Consider the following 14,810-nt stretch of genomic DNA (forward strand, 5'->3'; position numbering starts at 1 on the left):
CAACATAAAGACAGCTACACCTATCTAAAGTAAGTACTACTACATTATTAGCCATCGAAAATGTAACTCTCAAACCTCACACCTATATTTAAAAGCCAAATACTTAAAATATATTTGTTTTTTTTTACTACTTATCCTACAGACAAAAAGAAAATACAGAAGACCTACACAACACCTGGACATCAAAAGTTAAATATAAATAAGTAAGTATATAATTGAAATGTAAATTCGACATTTAATAGATAGATAACTAAATAGAAACTAGCTAAAAACCTCTATCAAAATATCATAAATAGTAATAACATTTTTGTACACATTTTCTCAACTTCCACAGGTACAAAAAGATATACGCAGAAAATAACAGTTTGAAGAACATCAACACCTGAAAAGATCTACTTGAAATCATCACAAGAATTACAGGTACATAAAAAATGTATTAAACTGTATTATTAGAATACAACATTATTTTTACAAAAAATGTAATGACATTCTCTTTTAATTACCTCCTAGCACTACAATACAATTATGACTGAAGGAGCTAAATTCATTTATTCACAAAAAGGGAAAATGCTTCTTTGTTACATGGGATATGTCTACACTCAAGAGAAACAAAAAGATTTGAAAGTGTTTTGGAAGTGTACGAAATATTATGCCAACAAATGTTATGGTAGAGCTATAACTCAGGAAACTACTGTTACTTATACTAAGGAACATAATCACCCACCCAATGTAACAGAAATAGAGATTAGTCAAATGCTAGATTCCCTTAAAGAAGCTAGTACTAGAACTGATCAACCAACAACTGCAATTCTGAAACACCATTTAAGTGTACTTCCCCAACATGCTTCTAGCCATTTACCATCTATCGAATCCCTTAAAAGAACTGTAGCTAGACAAAAAAGAGCAACATGCACTCCTCCTCCCACACCAAAAACTTTTGAAGAAGTGCTAATTCCCCCTGAGCTCTCTGTAACTCACAATAAAGAAAATTTTATACTCTATGACAACAAATCTAAAGATAAAAGAATTATACTGTTTGCCACAGCAAACAACATGACTAAACTTACCCAATGCCAAACTTGGATGATGGACGGTACTTTTTCTGTATGCCCCAAACCTTTTTATCAATTATACACCATCCATGGTCATTTCCAAAATGCAAATATTCCATTCCTTTATGCCCTTCTACCAAACAAACAGCAAGCTACATATCAAGAAATACTAACTGAAGTCATTCAACATACTAACAACTATTTTCCACAAAAAATTATCATTGACTTTGAAAAAGCAATGATAAACAGCATCCTTAAAACATACCCTCACACAGCAATACAAGGTTGCTATTACCATTTTAATCAATGTATCTGGCGACATCTACAAAAATCTACCTTGAGTATCCAATACGCCACTGATGGCACATTTGCTTATCAAATAAAAAAACTCATCGCCCTAGCCTATGTTCCACTAACAGATGTAACTGAGCACTATAACTTATTAATAGACAGCCCCTACTATAAAAGAAACGAAGAAAAACTAAGCCCTATGCTTGACTACTTCGAAGACACATGGGATTTTGCAGTTGGATCCGTGTGCTTTATGGGGCGCCTCGTGCTAGGGTTTGGCTGGGGTCGGCCCGTTCGGAGGAATGGTCCTTGGGGAGAGGCACCTGCCTGGGCTGCCCTCTCTCCCCTCTTATGTTTGCTCTAGCAATCGAACCCCTGGCAGTCTCGGCCCGCGCAGAGTTGCAGCAATGGGGAATTACGGTAGGTGACACTGCGAATGTGATCTCGCTCTATGCTGACGACGCATTATTCTATCTAACATCCCCTACCGAGTCCCTTCCCGTTTTGATGCGGACCCTGGACCGCTTTAGCGCGGCCTCTGGGCTGCGTATTAACCTCGGTAAATCCCTGGTTTTTCCATTGGCAGGTTGTACTCCGGACCCAAGCGCAGACATCCCATGTTTGGGTCTACGATACGAGCAGGAAGCGTTCCGCTACCTTGACATACAGGTGGCCGCAACTGACGAGACCCTGCTGACTTATAACGTCGACCGAGTACTCCAAGCTCTCCACAAATCTGTCACCTTTTGGAACACACTCCCTCTATCCCTTATGGGGTGATTGGTGATTGCCAAAATGGTGATGCTTCCCAGAATTTTGTACGTTTTGCAGAATACCCTGTGTCCGTTGCCTCCACGAGTGTTTCGCACACTCGACTCACTCCTTACCTCTCTGCTCTGGGCGGGCAGGCGTAGTAGAGTCGCTCTGTGCACGGTGATCTGGTGCTGGGAAGAGGGAGGCCTTGAGGCCCCGAGATTTGACTTATATTACTATGCGGCACAACTTCTTCCAGCCGCAAGGTGGTTCGCTGACGAGGAGAACTGGGAACTGGCACTGCTGGCAGGCACGGCAGACGAAAGGGCTCTGAGGGAGGCCTTGATGCAGGGACGGGGTGCAGATGAAACTTTGCCATATGTGGTGCGTCACACAGCAGGAATCTGGCAGCGAATCATCGAGAAGGTATTAAGACGGGCCCCATTTCATAGGGAGCTCCCGGTGTGGATCTTGGCCCCGGTACTCCGGATGGAGGAGAACATGTCCTACCGAGAGTGGCGCTGTGGCGGATGTGAGACCCTGGCGGACCTCTATCCAGATGACTCTTTTGTGTCCTTTGAACAGCTACAAAGTTTTTTGGGTTAAGTAGAGGGCAGTACCTCCACTATAGAGGCCTCCAGGACGTAGCCAGAACAACGTGGCCCCAGTTCCCGGAAGCGCCCCCGCTGACCTATACTCTTGACATCATCTTATCCTGTGGTAGAGGTGGAAGGCTGATTTCCCTGCTCTACTCTGCCATGCGTCGGGATTCGACCCCCCCGACCGCGCCGTCTTGGGCGGCCTGGGAGGCGGACTTGGGGGTGGAGTTGGAACCGGGACAGCGTAAACGAATCGGGCTCTTGACCCGTAAGGTCTCCTGTAATGCCCGTTTCAAACTAATACATTTCAACTTTGTCCACCGTACCTATATGACCCCGGTCTCCCTGAATCGCATATCTGCAGATAGGCGACACGATTGCCCTAGGTGTGGTGCGCAGAAAGCGGGATTTTACCACCTAGCGTGGGAATGTCCTCTAGTCAGTACCTTCTGGAGGGAGGTGGTGGACCATATCAGTCGTGCTACAAAACTTAAAATTGCGCTAGACCCGCTCCATTGTCTCTTGGCTCTAGTGCCCAAGCCCAAAAAGAAGAAGCTGTCTTATAAGTTTTTACAATTACTGCTAGTCTTTGCAAGGAGGCGCGTGGGTATAACCTGGATGGGTCAAAGGGCTCCCAAGATATCCCTCTGGCTGAGAGATGCCAGAGAATGGTCCCTGGCTGAAGAGACGCACATGCAGCGCACTCGTTGGGATGGGAAATTACAAGATGATCTGCTTGCTTGGAGGATGATGTGCATGGAGGGGTTGACGGATGATGATTCTGATGCCACCAGCGCTGAATTATTCACCCCTGATGAATCTGAGACCGAGTATGCTGGAGAGGGAGCTGGGTTGGAGGGCCCGAGTCCGGTGTAGTACTCCATCGAATTGCCGCTGATATTCCTTGGTGCGTATAACTGTGATTTGCTGTGATCCCTACAGGTCTTTTTCTGCATAATAATGACTGCGCCTTTGTTGGGCCTCACGTAGATAGCCTGATTCTTTCAATACTTTACTAATGATGCCATGCTCGGGGTTTTTTTTCTTCTTGTTTTATGTTAAACAGTAAAGAAGAAAAGATAAATGCGTATCCTTAATGCACAGCTGAGTTTTTCTTGACACATGCTCTGATTCCACGCCGCCCAGCCTCCGGGTGTGGGCCTATATGGCTGTGTATTGTCCTGGAAATTGTATGTCAATAATCTCGCATGTGAGTGGCTTGGATGACCATGTGAACCTGTGCCGTTTTATGATTTCGCAATAAAAATATATATTTTTTTTAAAATGAATAAAGACAATAACAAGCGAAGCAGCTCTTAAGACTTAGGTGACAATTTCAGAAATGTAAAAGCAGCTTGAAGAGGTGTAAAACCTAAAATAAATGCAAAGAGTTTCTTACACAATCTAAAATAGCAAAGTTCCAGAAGGACTTAAAAAGATTTTCACTGGGGGGAGTATTCCCTTTCTCTAAATCTGATTACCAACCAAAACAATCAGATAGACCACACAACTCACCAGGGGAAAACTCATTAAACAATTCTGACAGTAGTGAGTATGAGCGTCTCAAGAAAAGAAAAGGTGGGAGGGGAAGAGGCCATCAGCAATGGCACCAACAAATTTTTGGACCACCATCGAACAAACCATTTTTTGGATGGCATCCATTCATGCACCAACCATACCCATGCCTTCCAAATCAGAACTAGATTATGCAACCAACACTGTTTTTAGGCAGGGGCAGAAGAAGAAAAGGAAAGAAGAGAGGACAAAGGGTACAATGGCAAAATACAACAGGCCAACAGAATGCTGAGACCACCCACAAGCAGTTGTGAGCAAACCATGAATATTTTGTGATAAACCTTAGCAACATACACTTTACTGAGACACAGATAACGTATTAAACAAAGGATTACAATATGTGGCAACCCCCAGACCAGATGTTTTCAAAATCCGTAAGGAAGTTGCCACATTTTTTCAAATAATACGGCTGAAGTCTGCAGGCAAGGAACCCAAAGAAAGTGATGACGACACAAACACTGGTTTGAAGAAATAATCAAGATTTAAACCTCTTGTAGGAACGATGACATATGCATTATTAGCTTTTGAACAAGCAGTAGAAAGGGAAATTGGTCAACTAAATGATTAACCTACCCACGCATTTCATTATCTTGAAAAAACAGAACTGGAGTTGTTAAGAGTGTTATGAACCCTCCAATCTGTAATAATAAAACCGGCAGATAAAGGAGGTCCTATTGTGATTCCAATACAGACATACTGAGATGAATATAAAAGACTTCTATTTAATTCAAGAAATTACAAAATCCTTGAAAGAAATCCCACATTGTATACATTGTGAAGAATGCAGAAGAAAGACTAGATTACAAAGCAAGATGTGGATTTTCCTGAGTGAAAAAAAGACACAAATATCATATGTTTATATACTACCAAAAGTACATAATGGAGAAACAGAAGAATATTTTCAAATGGCATATAACCAATAAGATCGACAATTGTGTGAAAAATACAGGATCTAGGTTGCTTTGTTTTGAAAAACGTTGGATTTACTAATTGAAAACCAGCTCCTAAGGACTGAATTATGAAGTCTGTTGGAATCAATTATGCAACAGATGAGGATAAATAATCAAATGAACCTGCTTATACAGATTCAAACATTAATCGATCAACAAGACAGGCGGGATCCTTTATCTCATATATCTCTCCCATATAGCACTCCAAAAATTGCATTCTTTGACATTACAATAGACATTAATGCAGATGTTGCACCTGGCCCTTTTTGCAGGGTTGCCCCATAACTTTTTGCCTTCCTCCACCTAGTTTCCTGACCCTCTTTTTGTTGGTTTTAGGACTCTGGGCACATTACCATTGCTAATCAGTGCAATACTGCATGTGCTTTCTTCTCTGAAACATGGTATGATTGGTTTACACCTGTTTGGCATACTTGATTTACATGTAAGTCACTTATACAGTGATATACTATATACCCAGTGCCTGTAAATTAAATGCTACTAGTGGGCTTGTAGCACCGCTTGGGACACCCACAGATATAACCATTCAAATTTGTCTCAGTTCTACCACTGCAAGGCCTGTGTGCACAGTTTACAACCACTCTGGCTTAACATTTAAAACGACTTGCCCAACCTTCAACCCCCCTTTTGTTACACATAGGTCACCCCTAAGGTAGGCCCTAGGTAGCCCTATGGGTAGGGTGCGGTGTAAGCAAATGGTAGGGCATGTGCCTTTATTGTGTGGCATGTCCTGGTTGGTTTCTCACTGCTGGGAGGCCTACTCCTCTCATAAGCTATCAGTGTAAATTCCCTTATGTACTTTTAAGTGGTCATTCCTGATCTGAAAGGAGTAGTGTTGCCATGCTTGGTATGCTTGGAATAGTGATGATAAATCCTGCTTACTGGTGTCGTTGGATTTTATACTGCTCTTTCAGAAATGCCACTTTTAGAAAGTTTTAGCTCATGACGAGTGTGGTTTGGAGCACACACCAGTTGCTCGTATTTTCTTATGGTGGTTCTTTTATATGTGTGAAGGTTCACGCTTTCACAAAACCAGCTTCTGTGGTTATTTTGTTGATTTATAATCTATAGCAAACAGCTGCCATAGCCTCTTGTGAATTTGAGGGGCACATCTGATACTTTAGTAACTTTTTCTACATGTTAGCTCCACCATGTGTATCTGGTTTGTCAAAGGATGCATTTTTTATCACTTTTTCTAATTACTTTCAGGCACATGCATCATCCATTTTTGCGAGTGCAAACGGTGTGAATGGCAAAAATGGGCCGTTTGTGCCAGCAAAATGGGCATTTGTGATGCATCAAGGTTAAAGCCACTCGCAATTTGAGAATTCGCAATTAATTGTTATTTCTCAAATTGCGATTGCATTTAAGAAATCGCAAATTACTATTCCTTAAATGCAATGCAAGAACCACTTTTAAAAAGCGATTTCGATACTAGAGGACGCAAATTACCATCAAGTTGAGCTTGATGGTAATTTGCAAAAACTTTGAAAAATGCACTAAAGTGCATTTTTCAAAGTTGTAGGTTACACATACATATGCCCTTGGGGCATGTGTGTGTGCAACATGTGTGCACAGAGCATTTTCAGGGGTGCAACTAGGGTATCCTTTTGACACCCATGCACCCTTGAAATTGCATGTGCAATTTGCGAGTACCTATTGGTACTTGTAAATTGTGCATGCAATCTCCCATTCATTCCTATGGGCCTCTAGTAAGAAGTAAGCCCTTCCCGGATCGCCAGCAATGGGTAAGGTCCTGGTAGTGCCGGCTACACCCGCAGGCAGTGCCAACACTGCACGATGGCACCACTTGCTCTGATTTGAGAGGCAGGATTGGAAAATCGCCATGGTGGGAGCCCCGTATTGAAGGCCAGCACTGTAGAAGACTTACCTGGCCCATTGCCTCATTCAACGTACTTGCTGCAGGAGATAAGGATGGGAGTGGGGACTGACATCTGGCAGCTTGTCTCAGCCAGCAGCAGTGTATGAGCAGGATGATGTATTCCACTATTTGGGGGGAGGATCCAGCGAGGTCTCCCTGCTGACATCTGTCTTGTGGGCTTAGCAACTGCACCACATGATCGTGTGTGGCTACACTTGCTTTTATTGCATGCTGGAGACCCAGCGAGGTCTCCCTGCTGAAGTCTGCAAGGTGTGCCCTCCTCCCCCAGTTGGGACGTACCTTAGGGTTTGATGGTGGCATTAAGGCGTGTCTCCTCAACGGAGGTCTCTGTTTTGTTAATCTAGGAACATGCCACATACCACAAACTTGAATAACTGTAAAGCCCTAAGTAGAAGGGCATGATTTTGTCCTGAATTTGATAAACAGTTTACCATATGGAGCGAATTAAGCACACAGGTGAGCTGTGCCCTGCCGTTTCTTGCTGTATCTATGGTCTGCTTTAAGAGTGCCTCCCTGAAGTATTTGGGAGTATATAAAGTGGTATTTATGGTTTTCTGGTGATATAGGGTGATGCATATATTTCTTTCTTTAACTAAACTGATGAATTTCATGTCCTAAAAACTAGCACTGAGCTTGTTATTTATGTTGTGTTGATTCTTGCATTGTCAGGATAATGAGTACTGTCTCAGGATTTACATAATATGCACAGCTAATATGATTCAAGTTTAATTTTATATAATCCTGTGTGGAGCCTCATTTGTGGTGTATCATTTGTGTTAATGTGTGAGTGTGCTGCTGAAACGTTTTACGCATTGCCTCTGATGAGAAGCCTGCCTGCACTGCGCCAAGTTACTAGAGGTAGAGCACAGGTTATCTTTGATGCATAACTTACTTACCCTGACTAGAGTGGTGGATTCTGCCTGGCTTATGTGCAGGCACTAGCTAACCAGAAACCCCGTTTCTAATAGTACATACAACAAAAGGGCTTTTCTTAGAATCCTCCAACACCATGAAAACAGAGGAGCATGCTTTGAACGACTCTCAATGTGGTAAGTATCAGAGAAAAAAGAAGAAATTAATTGAGTTTACGTTCTAATCAGATGCATGAATTTCCTTTTTAACTTATAATATAGCCTGTGATCCGAGCACTAAGGATAATCCATTTAGGTATGAGAGAAATTACAATTTTCATAATTTCCTCCGTAAGATGTCTCTAGGTGATCATATTGGTGCTGTTAAAATATACTCTGAAACATCACAAAATAAAATAATGGACAAAGTGTTGAAACATTTCACCCCGATCCCTGAATGCTTGTTTCCGGTCCAGGGAGGGCTTGACGTGGCAGTTAAGGGCAGACTGTTCCCATGGGGAGCAAGGTCAAGAGATATTTGCATATGGCTGGATCCAAACTGGTGTGGCGTCGTGAACAAACAATGATGTATTAAACCCTGATATGTGACTGGGGAGAATGTTTGATTTGTTCCACATTCCGTCCATCATTTCTTTTTTTTTTGTTGCTTTGTCACCCTAAGTGCACCGGGTAAGTCCAGACGTGGGTCGCGGCCTCACTATGCCACTGGATTTAAGCTAGCCTGGCTGATATGGGGTGATACCCCAAAACCAGTCCCAGGATGCTTGTTTCCAGTCCTGGACTGTTCCCATGGGGAGCAGGGTCAAGACTGATTTGCATATGGCTGAATCCAAACGGGTGTGGCGTGGTGAGCAAACAGTGATGTATTATTAAACCCAGATATGTGACTGGGGAGAATGTTTGATTTGTTCCACATTCCGTCCATCATTTTTTGTTTTTTTGCTATGTCGCCCTAAGTGCGCCTAGTATGTCCAGACACGGATCGCACAATATGGTGTGTTGATTCTTGCATTGTCAGGATAATGAGTTGTAGTGTAGTTCCTATATTCCCAATAGGCTCTGCGCATTGGAATAATATATCCTATATATGTGACGCAGGACTTATGTCTACTAGGTCTCTATCGAATATATTAGACTTAATTGTGAGTGCCAGCTAGCTCAGAGGTCACTAGAAACTTTCTCGAATAAACAAGAAGGAATTACTTTCTGACAACTGCATAAACATGACAGCTTTGTTTCCCCAAGATAAAACTGATCTTCAGAGTCATGGAAACAATAGATAGATATTTTACTCAGTCAATCGTGCGCGCTTCGTTTCACCAGAGGTGCAGAGAAACATTTCGCCCCGATCCCTGAATGCTTGTTACTGGTCAGGGAGGGCCTGTTCCCATGGGAAGCAGGGTCAAGATTTATTTGCATATGGGGTGGCGTTGTGAGCAAAGAAACGATGGATTAAACCCAAATCTGTGACTAGGGGAGAATGTTTGATTTGTTCTGCATTAAGTACATCATTTGTCTGTTTTTAAAAAAATACTCTGGAGCCAACAATTTGAAAACATTCATGTGAGAACGAGAGTGACCGCAAATCATGATTTCCCTTGATGGTTGCCTCAAAGGGGTCACACATAGCTGACTAAAATGGCAATAAATTACGTTCACCAGCAACGAACAACTATGAGTTACTGTGGGATGAGGGCTACATAGGTATGATGGTCTGCACTTTTCCCTTGACGAGGTAAGGCCCAGTAGGTGGGCTTATGTGTGTTTTTTTTAATCTTTATTTCTCCATTTAATTGTTTGGCATACCTTGCTTACTCTGCGTAAAAATAGTATTGAGAGAGTTGCAAAGCTCAGTGCTTGATGTTCTGTCTGACTGCCAGGGTCATTAACTGAGTGCGTACAAACAGTATTAAGAGAGACTTACTTTTCCCCTTCCTCCCCCCCCCCCCAAAAAAAAATGTGCTTATACAAAAAAGGCACCTTTGTCCATCAACTGAGTGTTAATAAAGAAGATCAAAATTCAAGTGCTTTTGAAATTTTATGGTGAACGGACAAGTAACCACAAGGATGATAGCAACTTTAATTTTCTGATTTATTCAGTATGTAACCACAGGAAAGTGCACCCTCGCTACGACCATGGCACCTCACTAACCCAGATTAGGGGTAAATTAGTACTGAGAATGAATGTTTATTGCTACATCTGAATGAACACTCACTTTCAATGAGCATCTTTTGAGGTGTGTTATGCTCATGATTTTTAGCACATTTAGTATGATAATGGTGATGTCAACAAAAAAAATGGTTTGCTGACTTTACATACACACACCTTGCAACTACAAAATGTTTCATTATTTTTACAAGTGTTCCTTCATGAAGATGACACTGAGGTATGAGAACTGTTGCCTCTTGAGTAACATGGTTTAAATGTGCTTAGATACAGAACACTTACCGTAGCCAGGAGGTAGCTGTTTGACCCATATGGGCAAGAAAAAGCCAAAACATGTTGGCAAGTTGTACATAGAAGTATTAAAATGAGTAGACAGAAGATACATTGTATATCAATAACAGTCCATTCCTCTGACTCTTTTTTATCATATCTGTGTTACCCATTCAATAGAGGAAAATTCCGAAGGATTACTTAAAATATTTTTAGAACTGGATCCTTGTCTATATCAAGAACCGCATTATTAAGAAGTTCTTTTACAAGGTCGAGTCCACCAACTAAAGCTAAAAGCCAGCCATGACACTGTGTGTGCAGTGACATAACGAAAGCTGAGGGGGCCACCCTGCAAAGTACATGGAGGGGCCCCTGTTTCGGATTTAATCTGGAGCTCTAAGGACTGAGTACTGTGCAGAGGGGGCCCCCAGCAGCTCGGGGGCCACCCCGCTCCACGGGGGCTGGTGGGACCTTTGTTACGCCCCTGTGAGGGTGAAGTCACCTGTCCAATTATGTGGATTACCTGTAGGAATTTAGCAAGGGACAAACAAGAAGAAGATTTGCCCACATTCCCTAGAATTCGATGCGTTTATGTGAAGACTGGTCACAGGCTTATCAGGCCCCAGAGGACTCGCTGCTAAGGTCGCTGTTGTGCCAAGATACTTTTGACTACTTTGCTAAGAGTCAAAGTGGACTCTTAAGTTGAGGCCTACTAGCGAGCATTCCCTGAATATAGACATCTGTGAATGGATGCTTTCAGTCTTTTGTGTACTGATTACAACAGTTAAGGGAGGCTGAGGGTTGTCTCAATATAGCTTCAAACTCTCCCTTGTTTTTATACTGGATACTAACCCGATCACATTACGAAGAGCCGGTGGGGCAGGGATTAGTCAGAGGAACACTAGAGCCCCGACACCAAGGGGAATGTGCTACTTTTTATGTATGTCGTAATACTTCTTTGAATGCATAGACTTAGAAATAAAACAATTCTTTTTAGTTTAAAAATAAGTATTTGACTGGACATCGATTTATTGACACTGCTGTGTGTTCTTTGAGTTATGAGTAATGTTCACTAACCTGTATTCACACTTCCCTCCAGAGCTCGACCAATGCTACCACCGAGAGTCAAGTGCCGAAGGGGTACTTGGTCCGGTGCTCAGGTCCATTATAGCCTTATAGTCCACCATTGCAGGCTATACCAGTCATTAAAGGTCCGCTCCAGCGTTAAAGACCCGAGCCGAAGGCGAGGCCCTTTAACATGGCAGTGTTGTTTTAATGCTGGTATAGCCCAACTACAGGGGACTATAAGGCTATTAGAACATTCCACCGCTAGAGGGGAGAATGTTCTAACAAATAAAAACCAAGGCCTCACGGAGCCCAGAGGAAATAAAAAACCCTCGTGCTCGGTGAGGCCTTTGTTCACACCAACAGCTGTGAGCAACAACTTTGGAATCTTGGAGCTCCCAGCCATTAAAAGCCTGGGCACTTCATTGTTTTCAATGGAGTTCCCAACATTCCAATGTTCTAAAATAGGTCTGGCCCAGGACATCAGGAGAAAAAAGCCTCAAACGCTACAGTTGGTCCCAGTAACTCCTGCGTGCCTTGTGGCCCTCTGAAAGGAGTTCTGACAATTACATATTCTTTACACATACTTAAGCCATGGATCTGCCCAAGTACAAATAGGACAAACAAGTGAAAAAACTTTATGAAACAGTGTAACTAGTGTGTTAGTAGAGAAAGGTAAATTGTGCAATTAAAGTTGAAATCTTAGTTTCAAACAATTACTTAAGCAGAATATGTAGAACAGTGTAAACACATTTTCTTAGTTAACTGTTCCCCAAAGATATTTGTTTCTTTGAGAATTTTAAACGGGAGACAACAGTTTGAAACTACTGAAATCAGTAATAAGCTTCTATGAGGACAACTTTAGGAGGGTCGCTGGTTCATCACTTCTCCACGTTACCTGTTATGATGTAGCTGTTGTTGCTGGTCACCATTCGGAATGAGCGCTTGGTTTCAACCTCCATGGCATAGATTGTGTAGTGGGTGATCATCCCATTTGGTCTCAGGGGTGGCTCCCAAAGGAGTAGGATGGAGGTTGAGCTAATGTTTTCATAGTTTATCTTCTCAACCGAACTTGGGACTTTAAAAGAATAAGCGAAAAAAATCAGTACAGGATGCGAAGTTTTTAAAACATCTGAAAAATACTTGCTAGCGTGCAATATTTCCCATGCTAGAAAATGTTACCTTGCTCTCGAGTTCTAACTGTGATGTTGCTGGGTGGTCCCTCTCCAATGATGGTAAAAGCAGACACGCTGATTGTGTATTCAGTGAACGCCACGAGTTTCTTTACAACATAGGACAGCTGCTCAGCTGAAATATTAAGGCCGTACTGGATACCTTCAGCTACTGAAAAACACAAATACACAAAATATGCGGTTTAGTTCAATGTAATACGCCATTCGAAACTAATTGTAAATATTTGTGTGCATGTTAATAACTTAACAATGTGGTTTTGTCCCTACTGTTTAACCTCATACACACAAGTTTCGAAACTGGCAAATTCACTTAAAAGTGATTTCTTAAATTTGTTTTAGCACTATGGCCAATTACACATGTGAAGAACCCTTTTGGGCATTAGGCAGACTTTCACCCCAATTGAGCATTGGCAGAGCTGGCAACTACTGTAAACTGGTGACTCTCCTGGTCCGCTCAACCCGCAGTTGCCCTGGCACATTTAGATGTGCCCTAGCTGGCCCTGCTCCTGGAAACCTTTGACCAGTGGTCCATCTGCCACAGTGCCGCAGGTTTGTGAATGCTGGAAGGCCCGTTTAATTTTGGGGCCCTGAAAAAGCATTTTTCCTTAGTCGTTCCCCTTTCTGAACATGACTGACACGGGCAGAAAAACAAAAACAATGCCGCAGATGCATAGGGAAAAACTTTTCTGCATGTTAGGGACATTTATTATTCATTCCAGAAATAATCCATAGCTTTCTGGAGGATTTTTTTTTTATTAAAAAAACGTATGATGAGAGGACCAATATGACAATGTAATGATCTTGGCAATCAAAAGTCAGTAAAATAGACGGTGTTTTTCAAATTTATCAAAACATATTAAAGGATAATAGCCTATGCCATACAAAGAAGGGTTGAGGTTCATTATGTTGGAGATTTTATTGTAGAACAGAAACAATCTGGAAAACCTGCGTGGGGGGGTATAATGAAAAGATTCTATGGTTTCTGCCATTACGATTCTATATATTGTATTGAGACGTATGGACTCCTCATCAGAAGTCTATACATTGTCATCATCAGAATCCACAAAGGACTTTCTTTCTCTTGAGGAGTGCGTCCATGGAAAGAGAAGCAGCAGAGCAGAAGGAATGTGCTGCAAATGTTGTGGAACTAGCAGAGTACCCAGAGTAAATAGAGGTAACCCCGAAGAAAAGGGCTTTCGTGTAAGTGGATGCTCATCTATAAGTTACTTATGTAGACGATCTGGTGTTAGCGTGAATAAGGGGAATTCAGTAAAATTATAAATAAGTGAAAGAAGACGACCAGAGATACATTTTCTTACTGCTCAAGACGCCATGACTGTTTTGGGAACAACAGGAGTTTTTACAGAATATGGATCCCCCTGGTATTGTGAATAGTAAGTAGCATAATGTGGATCCACATAATAGTAAAATGGATGTTCATTCACGATGGCCATCTTAGAATGGGGTTTATAAAACTTAAGAAAATGCATTCAAAGCTGCCCACAGCCTCGTGGGCAGCTCTAGGGTGGAATAAACATATGAAAAGTGAGGAAAGCCAGCAAATTAGGAGACTCTAAGTGTGATAGACAAGACAGCCATGCAATCACAAGTAAGAGGCGGAACCAAAGTCCACTCAATGTGTTGCACTGTTCACAATAAGTAGGACAACTGTTCACTAAAGTTGCCGACAGGCAACATTTAATGAGTAAGTGTGATGAGTGTTGTGAGTTGTAAATACTAGAGGTGGGACAGGCAAAAATGTACAGGGAGAGCTGCCCAGAGTCGAGCCAAGGGATTGGCTTGGCTCTAAGAGCCCATCCATAAGCCGAGCCTTGAAAATATTCGGCACATAAATCAAGCCAAATATAGAATTATAAACATATTATAAAATCGCTTTACATTTTTTTAAATTTCTTTCTTTAACATGCAGAAGAGTTTCACCTTAGCTCATCAGATTACATTATAGCATTGGCATTCATTTCATAAAGGAAATAGGAATAGGTTTTATACATGAACTTGGAAATATTCAGACCCTCCCCCCACGCACTTTCAACAATCCCATTTGAGAACTAAAAGACAAGTCCCTTTTCAGGTGTACTCTG

At 42.0% G+C, this 14,810-nt stretch overlaps 1 protein-coding gene across 1 annotated transcript in view; it reads right to left on the reverse strand.

The window, feature by feature from the left end:
- Positions 1 to 14,810, reverse strand: part of PTPRQ (protein tyrosine phosphatase receptor type Q) — a 1,500,794-nt gene that overhangs the window by 778,765 nt on the left and 707,219 nt on the right. The window contains exons 25-26 of the mRNA XM_078647981.1: positions 12,698 to 12,859; positions 12,414 to 12,593 (exon numbers count right to left, since the gene is read on the reverse strand). Coding sequence (XP_078504107.1) covers positions 12,414 to 12,593; positions 12,698 to 12,859 — 342 coding nt within the window. The remainder of the gene's footprint in view (positions 1 to 12,413; positions 12,594 to 12,697; positions 12,860 to 14,810) is intronic.

The sequence above is a fragment of the Lissotriton helveticus genome, chromosome 1_1, assembly GCF_964261635.1.
Source record: "Lissotriton helveticus chromosome 1_1, aLisHel1.1, whole genome shotgun sequence".
NCBI lineage: Eukaryota > Metazoa > Chordata > Amphibia > Caudata > Salamandridae > Lissotriton > Lissotriton helveticus.